Raw genomic sequence first — 15389 nt, 5'->3', positions numbered from 1 at the left:
GGTCAAATGTGGGTGTTGACGGGGAGGTGGGGGGACGGTCCATTCAACAGCAACGTGGTGGTACATCCTAGCGGTGGCGGCAAGCAATGGGCTGAGCCTACGCTTTGTGGGGGTTAAACACTGTCGCCGCTATTCCAACACTCACACGGAGCCCAGTCGAGCACCCAGAGACTCACGGAAGACCAGTGGGCCGCTTGAACACAACTTTTATTCGTGACGCTTTTATTTTGAAGAGCGGAGCCCGGCGAATATTCCGAGGAGACTTTTATTTTTGAGAGCTGGAAAGGGAGCAAAACCCCATCTTCGAAAGCATTCAGACCGAAGCTACTCCTCTTTTTTGGTGGATCACTCTCAGAGGAGCTGCTGTTTTACTTCGTGGGACTTTTACTTAAATCGGGAAGTTTGGAGCGCTCTGGTAACAACCTATTGCTATGCTAAATAACTTTATTTCAAACATCCCAATATGAACTCACAAGACAGCTGCTTTACTTGAGCAATTAACGCGAGAAAATGCGAGAACTGAGCCCAAAAGTGTGAATCAAAGCACCTTGAAGAAGCACTCTGAGGAGGGGAAAGAAGAAGGAGGAAAGAAGAGGAAGGACGGACATCCCAAAGTGGCGGGCATAACAAGAGATGTGTTGTTGGGGGGAGCTAAAGAGAAAAGAGACGGATAAAGCCTGCGAGTGAGGCGGCTAATTGCTCAGTCTGTCCCTCATTAGCATATCCAATGCGCGTCCCCTGGACTCTAGCCAATCCTCCCCACCTTCACAAGGTGCCACTCATCTCCAAGCATTATTCACTTTCATAATTATCACACCGACATGCGCAAACCCACGCAGTGCCGCGACAGTAAGATCGGCTAATTTCACCGTTTGCCCCGCACTCCGCTTCAACACTCTTTTTGGAGAACTTTGGCGCGTCGACCGGTGCGCACTGAGCTGATGTGTCAGCGCCGCGCACACACACACACAGCCCCGGAGCGCCAAAGCACAAACAGCAACAACAACGGCAAGTACCGACACCGGTACCGACACCGGTGCCAGCATGTCCCGACGCAAGCAAGCCAAGCCGCAGCACCTCAAGTCTGATGAGGACGCGCCACTGAGCGGACTCATTTCTCAGCATGGTGAGTACTGGTTCAGCTATGCCTCTCCGGGTAAAAGTATTTTTTTTTCTAGAACTGTAGTTTAAAATTCCTCAATTACTTTACATTAAAAAAAAATGTTAATTTGGACTTTTCTAGAGAAGTTGATTGTAACCACTGATGAAAAGCAAATTAACTTGAATGCATTTTGTAAGTGAAAGCCTCAATGAGATGAATACATTTCGCACATTTTTTCAATTTAAATGCGGATCTGTCATGGTCAAGATTACTGTTAAATACTATACACACAGTTTACACTCACAGCAGACATTTCCTAAAGGCCCTTTTTAAGGCCTGTGTAAAATAGAATAAGTACGCAATATTTTTTTGTTATTTCAGTGAACAATTGTAATACTTTTTAAATGTTGTCCATATTTAAGTCAACATCCCAAGGTGCACCCTGATAAATTGTGCCTTTGTTTGTGTCTTTTTAAGTCTTTTTATGGCTGTCTTTAATACTTCAGTTTCAAATTATATTTAAAAAAACGTGATTTAATATTGACATCATTTTAAAAAATGTTAATTATTGCGTTACATGAGGGAGTGTGTTGTCCTTCTGCGCCTCTGTCTTCACAAGGAGAAGAGGACGCTAATTCCAGTGCAGGTCGAAGCCATGTTTTGTCATGGAAATCTTTTTTGTTTACCCCCCCGACACACACATACACACACACACACACACACACACACATAAATTTAGCACACTTGATTAGTTGCCATTTCCATTACTTTGTCAACATTATTGTTTGTCACAGCTCAGCTCGTCACGTGAGGATAATAGACAGACGTGTTCATCTGCACCCTTTGCGCAAAACCATAAAAAGAAAAGCAAAAAGTAGAAACCACTGTTATTTGAAAAGACAAGTGTGCAAAAATCATATTGCATAATTCCATTTTCCAGTTCAAATGTACGATTTGATACAGACATGTGTTATGCTTTTTTATCTTAAATAAAATATTATATTCTTAATTAACATACACGACCATTCATATTTGTGCCTAATAAGGTCATCTAATATATCTGCTGATATTCAGTAAATGTTATATTCTTTTAATTCTAAAATCATATTTTTGCTACACCTTTTATGTATTCCACATTTACACTTTTGTGTGATGTATTAGCACTGAAGCTGTTCTTCATGTTGCATGTGTGCTGAGTGGTTGTGGCCACACTGATGTTGTCCCTTTAGACTTATGATTTCATCACAATTTTGCTTCTGTGTGAATGCTGCAATGACTGTGGAAGGCTTAGAAGAAAGTGACGGAAACAATGTTTAGCTGTCTCTTGAGGAGGCTGGAAGGATAACGTGATAACACACAACTTGATGACAACTTGTCAGACAACTTGATGACAACTTGTCAGTCAAGGTGTGTACTTTAATAAAACAGATGAGTGTTTTCATTGCAAATTTGTAATGCAAATCAACCTCATCCATAGAAAGAGAAAAATCCACTATTTACTTCATTTTTCTCAGCTTTAACACCCTTTCTTTTTTCACATAGTCATAAAAAAGGAAAGCACACACACACACACACCTATAGTGTTTGCCATTGTTTTAAAGATCGGGAATAGCAGTGGAATGTTCCTCACTCTCTCTTTGGAGCTCTAAACTGTCCGTCCTAGTTTCATGCAGAATAGAAATTTGCAGAATTTATTGTTTTATTTTGTCACAGCAAACAGAGCCCACACACACTTAACACACACCTCAGAGCAGCATCTGAAGCTACCTTACGGGTGACACGTCAATGTATCGCAGCACGAGCATACTTGCTGCTTGCTCATGCACCGTTTGATCCAGAGCTCGGCAAATCTTTGAAATGTAATTCTGGTCAGTATTTTAGTCCATGTCCATAAATCCATGTTGGATGCGTAGATCAAATTTGGTGCATATTTTTCCGAGTGACGGAGAGAGCAGAGCTATACGCTCACTTTCCTGGTTTTATTTCAAAATTGGCAATCTGTTTTTCTAATGTTGCGACTGTCCCGACAAAAACAGCAAGTGCCATCTATCCCATGTGTGGCATATCATCTGCCCCTCCGGGCTTCTGGACATGTGCCCCACTCCAGGGGTGTTAGAGGTGTTGGGGGTTGTGTGTGTCAGGATTGGGGGGGTGCTTAGGAGTGCTTTTATAAAGCTTGCTGACTTAACCTTTGTCCAGCCCAGCCGAGCAGGTCCTGCAGCTTGGTGTCAAGATCCTTAAACAATTAGAACATGGATGCCGTTGACCTTGGCTGCACAGCCTGCTGGTGTCCTAGAAAGTGCAAACTGTGACAGGCTCTTCATCTTGTCACTACTTCCTGTGCAGACAGCGGATTTGAAGATGTGCATGTGCATGGGTAAAGGCTGGTTTCTGCTTCTGCTTCGAGACACCAGCGTAAGGGCCGAGGACACGCACACTGCATGCATACAAACTTTTGAGAATGATCTCCTTCATAAAATTAAACACAGCGAACGTAAACACATACATACATTCAAACACACTATTGGCCTTGAACAAATAGCAAATCATGATGCATTCACCATTGTGTTTGTGTTTGTGCATAGCAGCCTGTGTGTGTGACTTGAGGTAAAAACACACATTCCATTGCATGTTTTTCAGGCAAAAATATCCCAGATAATACCAGTTTGAAAAAAACAACCTTTTTTGTATTATTTGAGCTATTACTCCAAAAAGTTCTTAAATACAATCAGTATAATGTAGCAAGAAGACCCCTGCTGGCAGTGTTAACATGCATGTTGCCCCCTTCCCCTGCAGTGAGGCTTTGTTTTAATCCCCTCTCACCGATGGGTGCAGACTGGTGGACCACCCACACAGAGAGCCATAATGTCTTCAAGAAGGCACTTAAATATGACTCACTTTAACAGGACTGTGTCTTAATTACCTCTCTGCACTGCAAACATATGAATACACAAGATGCTTTTTTTTCTTGATTTTGTTTTTACTTCTTTGGATGACAGGCACCGTTATTTGTCAGGATTTTGAATATTACCGTACAAGGCGTTCTCAAAACATATCATAGATGTTTTGGAGCCTGCAGAGGATGAACATCTGTGATATTCTTCCTCATCTCCATCTTTTTCTGAATTCAGTGAGACAGAAAAGAGCTAGCGTTGAATACTGTATTGCAAATGCTTACACAAACAAATAGTTAATGTTTTGGCTGCTCCGCATCTGCAGGCTATGACAAAGGTCTCTCTGTTAGTTCAGATATGACTGTACCACTCTGCAGTAGCGCTGACCAGGCGGATGACACACACTCGAGTCTCTGCAGGTCAGAGGATGAGTGGACTCAGATGCTGTCGATATAACCAGAGACATCACTGCACTGTAAGTGCATGTGTATGGAAAAAAAAAAAATCATTTTCTGCTGGCAAATATATTAACATGCAGCAAAGGTAATTGTCTTTTTATGAAAGCTGTCACAAGCCTGACTAAAATATTACAATTATTATAAATAAAATGAAAATACATTTGCCACGATGAAGAGATATTTAGGTTCAAATAGTTGCATATAAAAAAAATTAAATAAAACTTGCTATACGAGATAAAAGTATTATTTTAACTTGCAGCAAATGTTCCCTGTGTAGTTTACTGTATATTCATTAAGGCAATCTGGGAATGGTTAAGAATGGCACTGTTTGTAATTGTCCAATGCTCCAATGCTCCAATGCTCCATTCAGTGCACACAGCACTGTGGTTTTCACAGAATCAGTGGAAAGCATGAATACCTCATCTGATATGTCAGATTAGTGGTTTCAGTTAGCATGCCAAAGATTGTTGAGCATGATAACAGACACACAGATTCAGTGTCCACAATCACCCTATTGACTGTGTTCATCTTAATATTTGCATCAGAGTAAACGAGGACTCTTGGAGCAATGAAAAACACATTGAATTCTTTTTTTGGCCCTTTATTTTTCACACTAAAAAAATCAATACCTCATCACACATGCGCGCACACACTGTCTTACAAACACACAACCACAAAATGTCGCCTTCACACCAACGTGTGACACTCTATGTGAACCACAATAGCAATTTACATTTTTTAGTTAAATAGATATTTTTTTGCATTTCCAAATGGACTGTTAAAAAACAGTTGTGTAAAAGACCACAGTGAAAGTACAGATTGCTGAGATGGTTCATTTTTAAGTTTACAACTTCTGGCAAATGCCTCCTAAAATATATCACAATAAATATTGGCAAATACAGATGAACATTTTTTTATTAGAATTGATTTGAAACTAAACAGAAAAAATACACTAAACTAAATACAGGTATGACAAAGTATTTTCTTCAGTTGTCAAAAAAATCTGTGCATGTTAGTGTTTGTGTGTGTGTGTGTGTGTGTGTGTTTGAGGTCACAGGCATACAAAGGCTTCCACTTGTAATTGTATGGAAGAGTAAAAGAGACTGACAGTAATACCATTCTAATAACTAATCAGCTCAACACAATGCCTACTCATTTGTGTTGACCTTTCAGCCCTCAATTATGGAAATGGTTTCTTCTGTCCGCTGCTGGGCTAAGGAGATTTTCAACCTCCCGCCGTGTGTGGCTGTCTTTTCTGTTCACTTGCCACCTTTTACTTGTTGATTTTTGCTTTTAATCTGATACATTTTCTCTATTTTGTAAATGTATTTAATTTTATACAAATTTGAAATGTGCAAAATCAATGAGAAGTTTATTTATTTTATATTTTGGACATATCAAAATTCTGTTTTGTTTTTCTTTTAATTTATATAACCACATCTAATTACTAATTTGCCCTGAGGTGAATGAGAATGAGAACAGGTTACCTAATCATTTAAGGGTTTTAGTTGCATTACAAAAAAATCGGGATTTATTAAACTACCCTTAAGTAGGCGTATACATCACATCTTAGTGTAAATGATGGAATGCTTCATGTCTTCTGAGCTTTATAAAACAAGTACACTGAATGCTAACAAAGCACAGTACTACTACTTACTGACTAAAATTGTGAAGTTTGGTCATGTGCAGTGTTTGAGAGGATTTTTAGAATTGATTCCTTTCCATCAGTCTCTATCACCTCAAATACAGTATGTACATTTATACTTTTTTGATATAAGCATTTTCCAGGGTATAAAACAATATTTCATCCTATATATTGTCATATTGCCAGTTTTAAGTTGAATTTATAGAACAGTGAAATATTGTGAAAGATGTAACACACTGTACTACCATCCATGAAAAAGGCATGCATTGGGCCAACACTCTATCAACACAAATCTAATCCCAAATACAGACAGATCATAATAATAGGCATAAAACGACAAGCCAATGGTTTTGATAAGGTGTGAAATGGGTCAGTGCTAAAAGCATGAATCGGTTTGTTGGACTCGGATGGTCGCATGTTGAGGAGGAAGTGGCTTCCTGCAACTGTGATTAAACATGTGTAACTAATCAGGGACTTTGCTGCCTTCAAACTAGCATGCAATTTGTTGAGTCTTTTTTCGGAGAGCATGGGAGAGGGAGTGAGAAAGTGACAAAACAATTGCTTGGGGCATTTGTTTGTTTTTAATACTTTTTCTTTTTATCATTTCGATAATTTCTTACATTTACATTTACTTGTGCTTCAGTAGGGAGTCCTGTAAGGCCAAAGACTCAGCTCATCAATATTAGAAGGCATTTGAAATTCAGGTGGAAATTCAGCAGCCTGATATCAGAGGGGAATCCTAATAGGCACATCAAAGTCCTGATTTGTACCCAACAGACGAAGCAGCTGTGAATTGTATGAAATATTGGAAATCAATGGGCTCTATGGAATTTCATTAAGCGGCAGTATCCACAATTGATAGGCCCTCATAATTTGATGGATTGCACAAAGAAAATTATGAGCTGGCTCTATAGACAGAGTGGGAATGTACAAACGTGGGTCTTAACAATTGGTGAACTGAGGCAATTTGCTGGGAGTAAAAAATATATACATGTATGTATTGATTTTTAATGTTTAAAGCGAGGGGGGGAAAAAAATCAAAGGTTAAATCTTTGCAGCACGGCACTCCAAAATATATGTGCTTTCTTTATTGATCCTTTATTCATGAATTCTCCTTTTTTTCCCTCCCCGCTTTTTCTCTGTCCCCTCCCCACAGCCCGAGGTGATGTGCTGGATGATGCCGACAGCGGGAATGAAAGCCGCAGTGGCAGTGAAGAGACTCATGTATGTGAGAAGTGTTGTGCTGAGTTCTTCAAATGGGCAGATTTCTGTGAACATTTAAAGAGCTGCACCAAGAACCCACTGGTGCTCATTGTTAATGACAACGAGGAAACACCTATACCCTCCCAGGAATACCCAGAACCCTCCCCTGTGCCCAGTTGCCCAAGTGAGCAGGCTGACAGCGAAGATGCCAGGGAGGGTCAACACTCTCCTGCTAGTGATGGGGAGGATGTCCCAGAGATAGCCGCCTCAAATGGGGTCAGTGTCCTAGAAAAGGAGGAGGAGGACATGGAGGTAGAACTATCCTCTGAACAAAACATGGATCTTGATGAAAGAGATGTGGCGTCCCCTGAAGCAGATGGTTCTCTACCTCAGCTTGATGATGTTGCTCCACCAAGTGTTGCCAGTTACACAATGCCAAGCACTAATGTTACCCTGGAAACTCTACATGGCACGCGGGTGGCAGTTGCCCAGTTTTCTCAGAGCATAAGAGCAGCAGCAGGGGGTGGAGTTTCCACCATGGCTATCCCCATGATCTTGGACCAGCTGATGGCCCTTCAGCAGCAGCAGATACATCAGCTGCAGTTGATAGAACAAATCCGAAGTCAAGTGGCTCTGATGAACAGACAGTCTGCTTCACAGCCTGCACTTAACCACCACAACACTGTGGGCGGAAACCCAGGGCCTATATCGTCCGGTGCCCCTTCAGTTGCAAGTCAACTTCAACTCCACAACTTTATCACTCCCCCTGTCCATCAGCTTCCTGTGAGGTTACCAGCCTCTCTCAATGGTCAAAGTTCTTCACCTCTGACCTCTGCAATAGAAGGGCCTCTCTCTCAAGCATCACAAAGTCGAAGTCAGCAGTCTAACTCTTCAATCCCCAACACATCCTCTAGTAGTTCAATGTTTCCCCCACCCACTGCCTCTGGATTGCCATCTCTTCTTCCCTCTTGTTCATCCTCACTCACCAACATAAGCATGAGCAATAGTGTAACCGGAAGTGATGGCATCAGTAGCAGTTCCGCTCATCCCAGAAACGCCAACACTCCGCCATCACTCAGTCACAACAGCCTCCTGAGCTCTGCTTCCAGTCTACCACTGATACCTCACAGTTCATCAAGCAGCGTTATCTTTCCAAACCCGTTGGCTAGCATAGCAGCAACAGCCAATGCACTTGACCCCCTGTCTGCTTTGATGAAACATCGCAAGGGAAAGCCCCCAAATGTGTCTGTTTTTGACACTAAGCCAAGCTCCGAAGACCCCTTTTTCAAGCACAAGTGTCGGTTCTGTGCCAAGGTGTTTGGCAGTGATAGTGCACTACAAATCCACCTGCGTTCCCACACTGGAGAAAGGCCTTACAAATGCAACATATGTGGTAACAGATTCTCTACCAAGGGAAACCTTAAAGTCCATTTCCAAAGGCACAAGGAAAAATACCCTCATATTCAAATGAACCCCTACCCTGTGCCGGAGTACCTGGACAATGTACCCACGAGCTCAGGCATACCATATGGTATGTCTTTGCCCCCAGAAAAACCTGTCACCACATGGCTTGACAGTAAACCCGTCCTTCCTACTGTTCCCACCTCAGTTGGGCTCCAACTACCTCCCACTTTACCTAGTATGATGGGGGGTTTTGGTGATTCTGCAAGCCTCACTCCACTCAATAGGTCCCCTCAAAGACCATCTCCCCCATCAAGTGAGTGTGCATCTTTGTCCCCAAATATTGTTATTGACTCTGGGATTACCACTACTTCAACCTCTCCTAAACCCAGCCTAGGCAGTGATGTACCTCCTGTCCTAAAACCTGAAGGGGTTCTTCTGCCACCAACGTGTTCTACTCGGCCAGGGGAAAACACCACAACCACAACAACAGTGACTCATGTGGTTCTTTCCACGGCAGTCACTTCCACAACAATGGCAACCTCTGGACAGGTTGCTGAACCCATCAACAGCCCAAACCTTGCTTCAAACCCAGTGTCCCATCCTGTTCTCCCCATGCTCTCAGATCAGTTTAAGGCTAAATTTCCATTTGGAGGCCTCCTAGACTCTATGCAAACTTCTGAGACATCAAAGTTGCAGCAGCTTGTTGAGAACATTGACAAGAAAATGACCGACCCCAACCAATGTGTCATCTGCCATCGTGTTCTGAGCTGCCAGAGCGCTCTCAAGATGCACTATCGCATCCATACTGGCGAGAGACCTTTCAAATGTAAGATATGTGGGCGGGCATTCACTACCAAAGGAAATCTGAAAACACATTTTGGTGTTCATCGATCCAAACCCCCGCTACGAGTCCAGCACTCGTGTCCTATATGTCAGAAAAAGTTCACCAATGCTGTTGTTCTGCAACAGCACATTCGTATGCACATGGGTGGGCAGATCCCAAACACTCCAGTCCCTGACAACCTGCAGGAAATGGACACAGATCTTTCATTTGATGATAAGAGCATAGATGCAATGAGTAATTATGATGATGATCTTCTGGATGAAATGGAGCAGGCTATAGATGATGAAGTTGACCTAAAAGAGGGCGAAATGGACCCATTAAAACCTTATTCACCTGGAAGCTCTCCACCAACTTCCATAATGTCGAGCATTGCTGCTATGGAGAACCAGATGAAGATGATTGACTCCACTGCAAAAATAACCAGTTCATTTAGTCAAAAGCCTACACAAAACTGTAGCAGCTATGGAAGCCAGAATGAATGTTTTGCCACTGACTGCCTATCTGCAGTTGGTGATGCAGAATCCCAAAGCGTGGGAAGCCCTGCGTTGTCAGAGTCCTCGAGTTCTTTGCAACATTTGTCCCCAGCTCACAGCCACTCTGGGAGCCAGCAATCCAAGTCCCCAGCTGCTCTCAACAATAACAACAGGGCCATGGCAGGAGAAGATGGCCAGGAAAACAATACAGCTGGCTTGGCGACAGTAAAGTCTGAAAAATCAGACACCCCATCTCCACTACCTGCAACAGAAGGCAATGGGGCCCTGGACCTGACTGCAACTCAACCAAGCAGACACTTTATCAAGGAGGAAAGCCACTTCAGTATGCTGTTTCTGAATAGAGATCGAGGTGAGTTAAATTTCAGATTTGTAGATTCAATATAGCATTTTTTTTTAATACCATGCCTTCAAAGTCTAATTACTGTGTAATTACTTTGACAAAAAAATTTTCTTAGCGAGTTATTTTTGTAATTTTTATAGCCAGAATCAACAATGTGATAAATGTGTTTAAAAATGTACATTTACAAAACTTTTTTCAGTAATCCAATATTAATTTGAAATTTTTGTTTCAGGTCTAAACACTCCGAACTTGGCCACCACCGCATCAAATATGATTAAAATGGAAATGAATGGACACAGCAAGTCATTGTCTCTGGGTGACAATTCCCACCTGCCAGTGGGCATCCAGGTTCCTGCAGCTGCAGCTCCCCAGACCACGCTGAGCCCCAGCACCAACCCCATGTTAGCTCCTCCACCACCACGACGCACCCCAAAGCAGCACAACTGCCACTCTTGCGGGAAGAATTTCTCTTCTGCCAGTGCTTTGCAAATCCACGAGCGCACACACACTGGAGAAAAACCATTCGCCTGCTCCATCTGTGGACGGGCTTTCACCACGAAAGGCAATCTGAAGGTATGTACTAACTTTTAGGGTTTTTTTAGGGTGTAGATCATGTCATGAGTAACACAATTATCTAAGTAAACCAATTTGTCTGTTACCAGTTATATTAGAGCATATTTTAGTTATTTACCTAATCTCTCACTTTAAAAACGTTCTTGTTGCTTTGTGACAGTCATATTTATTTGTACATACTTCATTTGCTTGTTTATTGAAGGTCCACATGGGAACACACATGTGGAACAATGCACCAGCACGCAGGGGACGGCGACTATCTGTGGAAAATCCCATGGCCCTGCTGGGTGGGGATGCCATGAAGTTCAGTGAGATGTTCCAAAAGGATCTGGCAGCCCGAGCTATGAACGTTGATCCCGGTTTTTGGAACCAGTATGCAGCCGCCATAACCAATGGCTTGGCCATGAAGAACAATGAAATCTCTGTGATCCAAAATGGAGGTATCACCCAGCTGCCCGTCAGCCTCGGTGGTGCAGGAATCACTTCAATGGGGGCCATGCCTGGTGCAATGGACCGTCTCCACACAGGCAGCAGCCCTCCTATGACCGGAATGGAAAAAGCTACACTTGAGGTCGGTGCAAGCCGTCCCTTCTCCAGGTATATGGAGGAAAACAAAGAAATTGGGATCAATTAAAGAAAGACAACTTTCTTTAAGCAAAGACTAAAAGTCTAGCAACACAGAGAGAAACTGCTGATCTAATCTAAAACTTGTTACTATATTATGTACAGAAGAAATATTTTTTGGTTTTGAAAATACTGTATTTAGTGTTGATTAGAAGTCTTTACCTTTCACTCATTCCCTTTTCAATTGATATTATGAAAGATGCTTTGTCTCTTGTTTGGGAATACGTTGTCTTGCAAGATTTGCATGATACTTACAGTTTTTACCTGTATGTTTGACTGCTTTTATGAATTCCCCTGAAAACCAGGATTTTGCCTTATTCAAAATAAGCAAACATCTTGGAAAGGACTAAAACAGAAAAGAAAGTTTGTTCATAGGCATTCAGTCAACCTTCACTATGAGTGTTCTTTTAGATGAAAAAAAAGGGCCATGGATAGACTGCCGTATCGTGTTTCTGTGCTCACCTGATATTTTGTTTCTCATGAACTACAAAACTTGAAAAAAAAAAGTTTTAACTATTTTAATCTTTACAGTTAGTCTCCAAGCATTGTCTTATTCTATTGTCCTGTGTCTTTAGTATTTATGATATTGACAAAAAAAAGCGGGTATACAGAAATATATTTAATGGCCCAAGCATTTTATCAATACTTTTTTTTTTTTTTTTCAAACTGCAGGCTTCACTGATGATTACGTATATCTTTCAGTAAAGACACTAAGTCATTTGAGTTAAAAAACAGAGAAAATGTGTAGGTTTTTATTTGGATATCCGGTGACACGATGTGTATAGTACATGGGGACAACATTATATGAGGCTGGAGATGTCCAAAGCTGCTATGACCACAACCCTGCTTTTAACCTTTGTAAAAAGAAAAAAAAAAAGAAGTGATCCTTTTGAAGAAATATCTATGTATAGAACTACAGACAAATCTAAAACAGGTATGCATATTTTATATCTCATAAAGATAGACATCATGAGTTGAGAGTATTTGTCATGTTTGTGAATGCACTTTTTAAAAATGACACGTTTTGTCTGTGATACTGTTAACCTTTTGACTGAGCTCTCTATCATGTGCTGTTTTCCTTGTTTCCAGCTTGCCACTCCTACGATTTGCAGTTGGTTATTGCATTTGTGCTACTCTTTGGAGTGCAAGGTCATCAGTCAATCAAAACCTTCGTAAATAAAAAAAAAAATGACAACAACTGTGTCTTTGACTTGTTAGTGTCTGTTAGTGTTTAACTTTGGTCTGATCAAATAAAAGGTTTACTCACTGTCTTTAAAAATGTATGACATTTTCTTATTGGCTGGGAGTCTTTTGGATAAAGAGGCTAATTTACCAGGTTATGTTTTTTACCCTGCTGTGTTAAATAGAAGTTGCTTTTACTTTATTATTAATACGTAAAATGTCTCCATGTATAGATATGAATTTAAGTTTATTTTGTTATTTTTTTTTCTTGATCTGAGAAAAAAAAGGGTTTTCAGAACATTCAAAATTCACACCACACCCATACATAAAATAGTGCATGCTGTTTTTCATACCTTAACCAGAAAATAATTAGCTTTTTATTTGTCAAAAAAAAACATTGTATGTACAGCTGAAAACTTCCTAATTACTAAAAGTCACCATCGTCATGCAAAATGTTGTTCGTGCACAACTTTCCATATCCAGCAATTGTTTCCCAAGTTGGCACTGCCCTGAGGGATTCCGAAGTAATTTTGCACGTGTGTGTGTTGGGGGATGGAGAGGGGTGGGGGGTGGGGGCTTGTGTGTGTGTAAGTGTAAAAAGCATGACTGCTTCTTCCCGGCTTTCACTCATGTACATTACATTTGACACATGGTGTGCATGTGTTAGCACATCCAAACCCCCTCACTCTTACACACATAGGTTCAAGTTCTCACTTTCTCAAATACAACAAACTCAGTAAAATGTATTAAATTAATTGCGTATAATTTGTAAGACAAAACTATGCTATGTAAACCATGGAGCCACATTAGCTCGAAGATATAAGTAAACGCTTACTGTTAAAATTCTGTCAAATACATACAAAACAAGCTTTTACTTCCTTGCAATCCCTCTTCTCTCCTGGGCTGGGCCCTAATTGCAGGCAAATCCCACTGACCCCAAAAACCAACCCCTGAATCACAGCTCAGAACCATACAATAGTAGGCGAGCTATACAGTATATTGCAGATACCGATACAGGTGCTTTTCACTTGAAATTTGTCACGATCTTTGAATGATTTTGCCTTTAATTTGTTGATAATGATAATATTCGGAATAAAAAGAGGACAAAGATTTTACGCAAAAGAAAAAAACAACAATGCAGTAATCCCTCGTTTATCACGGTTAATTGGCCCCAGACCCGACCGTGATAAGTGCATTTCCACAAAGTAGGATTCCTTATATATAAATTGAATATTTTTGTAGTTAAATCTGTTTACGACCTTCCAAATATGGTTTTTAACATTATTAGAGCCTTCTAGACATTAAATAACATGGCCATAGTCACCGTATTACCCAATGTAGTAGACATAATAACAGTATATAAGCCATTTATGGTACAAATAAGACTCATGCTCGCATGTGTTACTATAAATGTGGTCCTTAGCGGAGCCGAGTGGCGGGCAGACAGAAAGTGTCATTGGGGGTTCAGGGTTGAGTTATAGCTTGCCGTGGGTTATACCTGCAACAATAACCTGTGTTTTTATTAAGGATTTTGTTGAGAGATAATTCAAACCCGCAATAAAAGCTTGTTTTTCCGGCGATCAACTCCGGTGACTTACATTTGTATTTGAGTTCATTTAGCCATTTTTATGCTTGAAAATGCTTAATTTAAGCAAAAATACATGAAATTTGCTTCAATATGCATATTTATTTTTACTATTAGGCCGTATTCAACCACAAAATAGCATGATTTATTAATTAATTTATTAATATATTTCTGGAAAACGGCGATACAGTGACGTCGCAAAATTCGAGGCTCACGAGGCTAACTTGCTGCTAGCACTCTGTGTATCCACTCACTAGTAGCCCCGCCTCCATGTAGTGGGACAAAGAGGTTGAATGTTTGAGAGGAGGGTTCACTCTCTTTGTTCATTCCACTGGGGCACCAACGCGCACAGACAGATGCAGAGTGAACCCCCTTATCACCCAGCCTGTGTGGTAAAGAGAGACGAGGAAATTTATCGAGGCCGGAAAAATTATCGACTTAGTTTTTTTTTATCGTTCCATTAATCAATTTATCGATTAATCGTGACAGGCCTAGTCAACATCAATCTGTCAGTGGAGCTCGGTGGGTTCCACTGTATTTAAATATTACAGTCTGTGATGGTTTCTCTGACCTAACAATATATGTTTGCCACTAACCCTTTACATGAAACAAATATTAACATTTCAACTACAGAATTAGATCCAGAGGAAATATTTGAGGTTTTGAGTACTATTATTTTCACCTGATTTATTACTCCAATGTACATTCATTTCCTCATTGAAAAAAAAAAAACAGCCCTGGGCAATTCTGATGACTCTCAGGCAAGTCAGCTATTGGGAGCTCTCAAGACAGACCCGGTAATGTGTGGTGCCATTTAGAGGTCCATTGTTTGACTACTAATGGCATAAGCTTAGCACGGAATTGTCAAGTAATTACGAAAATTCATATGGACTGTTTTTCTCCATGCAGGCATTATTGAGCTCATATTTAAGGGGAAACCAAATGCATTCCAGCCATTCTTGAAATCATGTGCTTGCATTTAGTGGATGGTTTTGCAGACAGCCAGTATACATTTCTGTAAGGACTCTTGTCTGACAATCT

At 40.9% G+C, this 15389-nt stretch overlaps 1 protein-coding gene across 1 annotated transcript; it reads left to right on the top strand.

The window, feature by feature from the left end:
• Positions 1-157: 157 nt before the first annotated feature.
• sall3a (spalt-like transcription factor 3a) lies at positions 158-12766 on the top strand. The gene is made up of 4 exons (XM_054783068.1): positions 158-1126; positions 7256-10393; positions 10617-10957; positions 11160-12766. Exons 1-4 carry the CDS (start codon positions 1045-1047, stop codon positions 11589-11591), a joined length of 3993 nt encoding a protein of 1330 aa, XP_054639043.1. The 5' UTR covers positions 158-1044; the 3' UTR covers positions 11592-12766.
• Positions 12767-15389: the final 2623 nt, after the last annotated feature.

This window comes from Dunckerocampus dactyliophorus, chromosome 7 (assembly GCF_027744805.1).
Source record: "Dunckerocampus dactyliophorus isolate RoL2022-P2 chromosome 7, RoL_Ddac_1.1, whole genome shotgun sequence".
Taxonomy (NCBI): Eukaryota; Metazoa; Chordata; class Actinopteri; order Syngnathiformes; family Syngnathidae; genus Dunckerocampus; species Dunckerocampus dactyliophorus.
The sequence above is the reverse complement of the archived record's forward strand: the minus strand, read 5'-3'. Positions and strand labels throughout refer to the sequence as shown.

Coding starts and splice junctions, on each gene's coding strand:
- sall3a (XM_054783068.1), top strand. CDS start 1,045: ATGTCCCGACGCAAGCAAGCCAAGCCGCAGCACCTCAAGTCTGATGAG. Junction 1,127..7,255: donor CGGACTCATTTCTCAGCATG/GTGAGTACTGGT, acceptor CCCTCCCCACAG/CCCGAGGTGATGTGCTGGAT. Junction 10,394..10,616: donor GTTTCTGAATAGAGATCGAG/GTGAGTTAAATT, acceptor TTTTTGTTTCAG/GTCTAAACACTCCGAACTTG.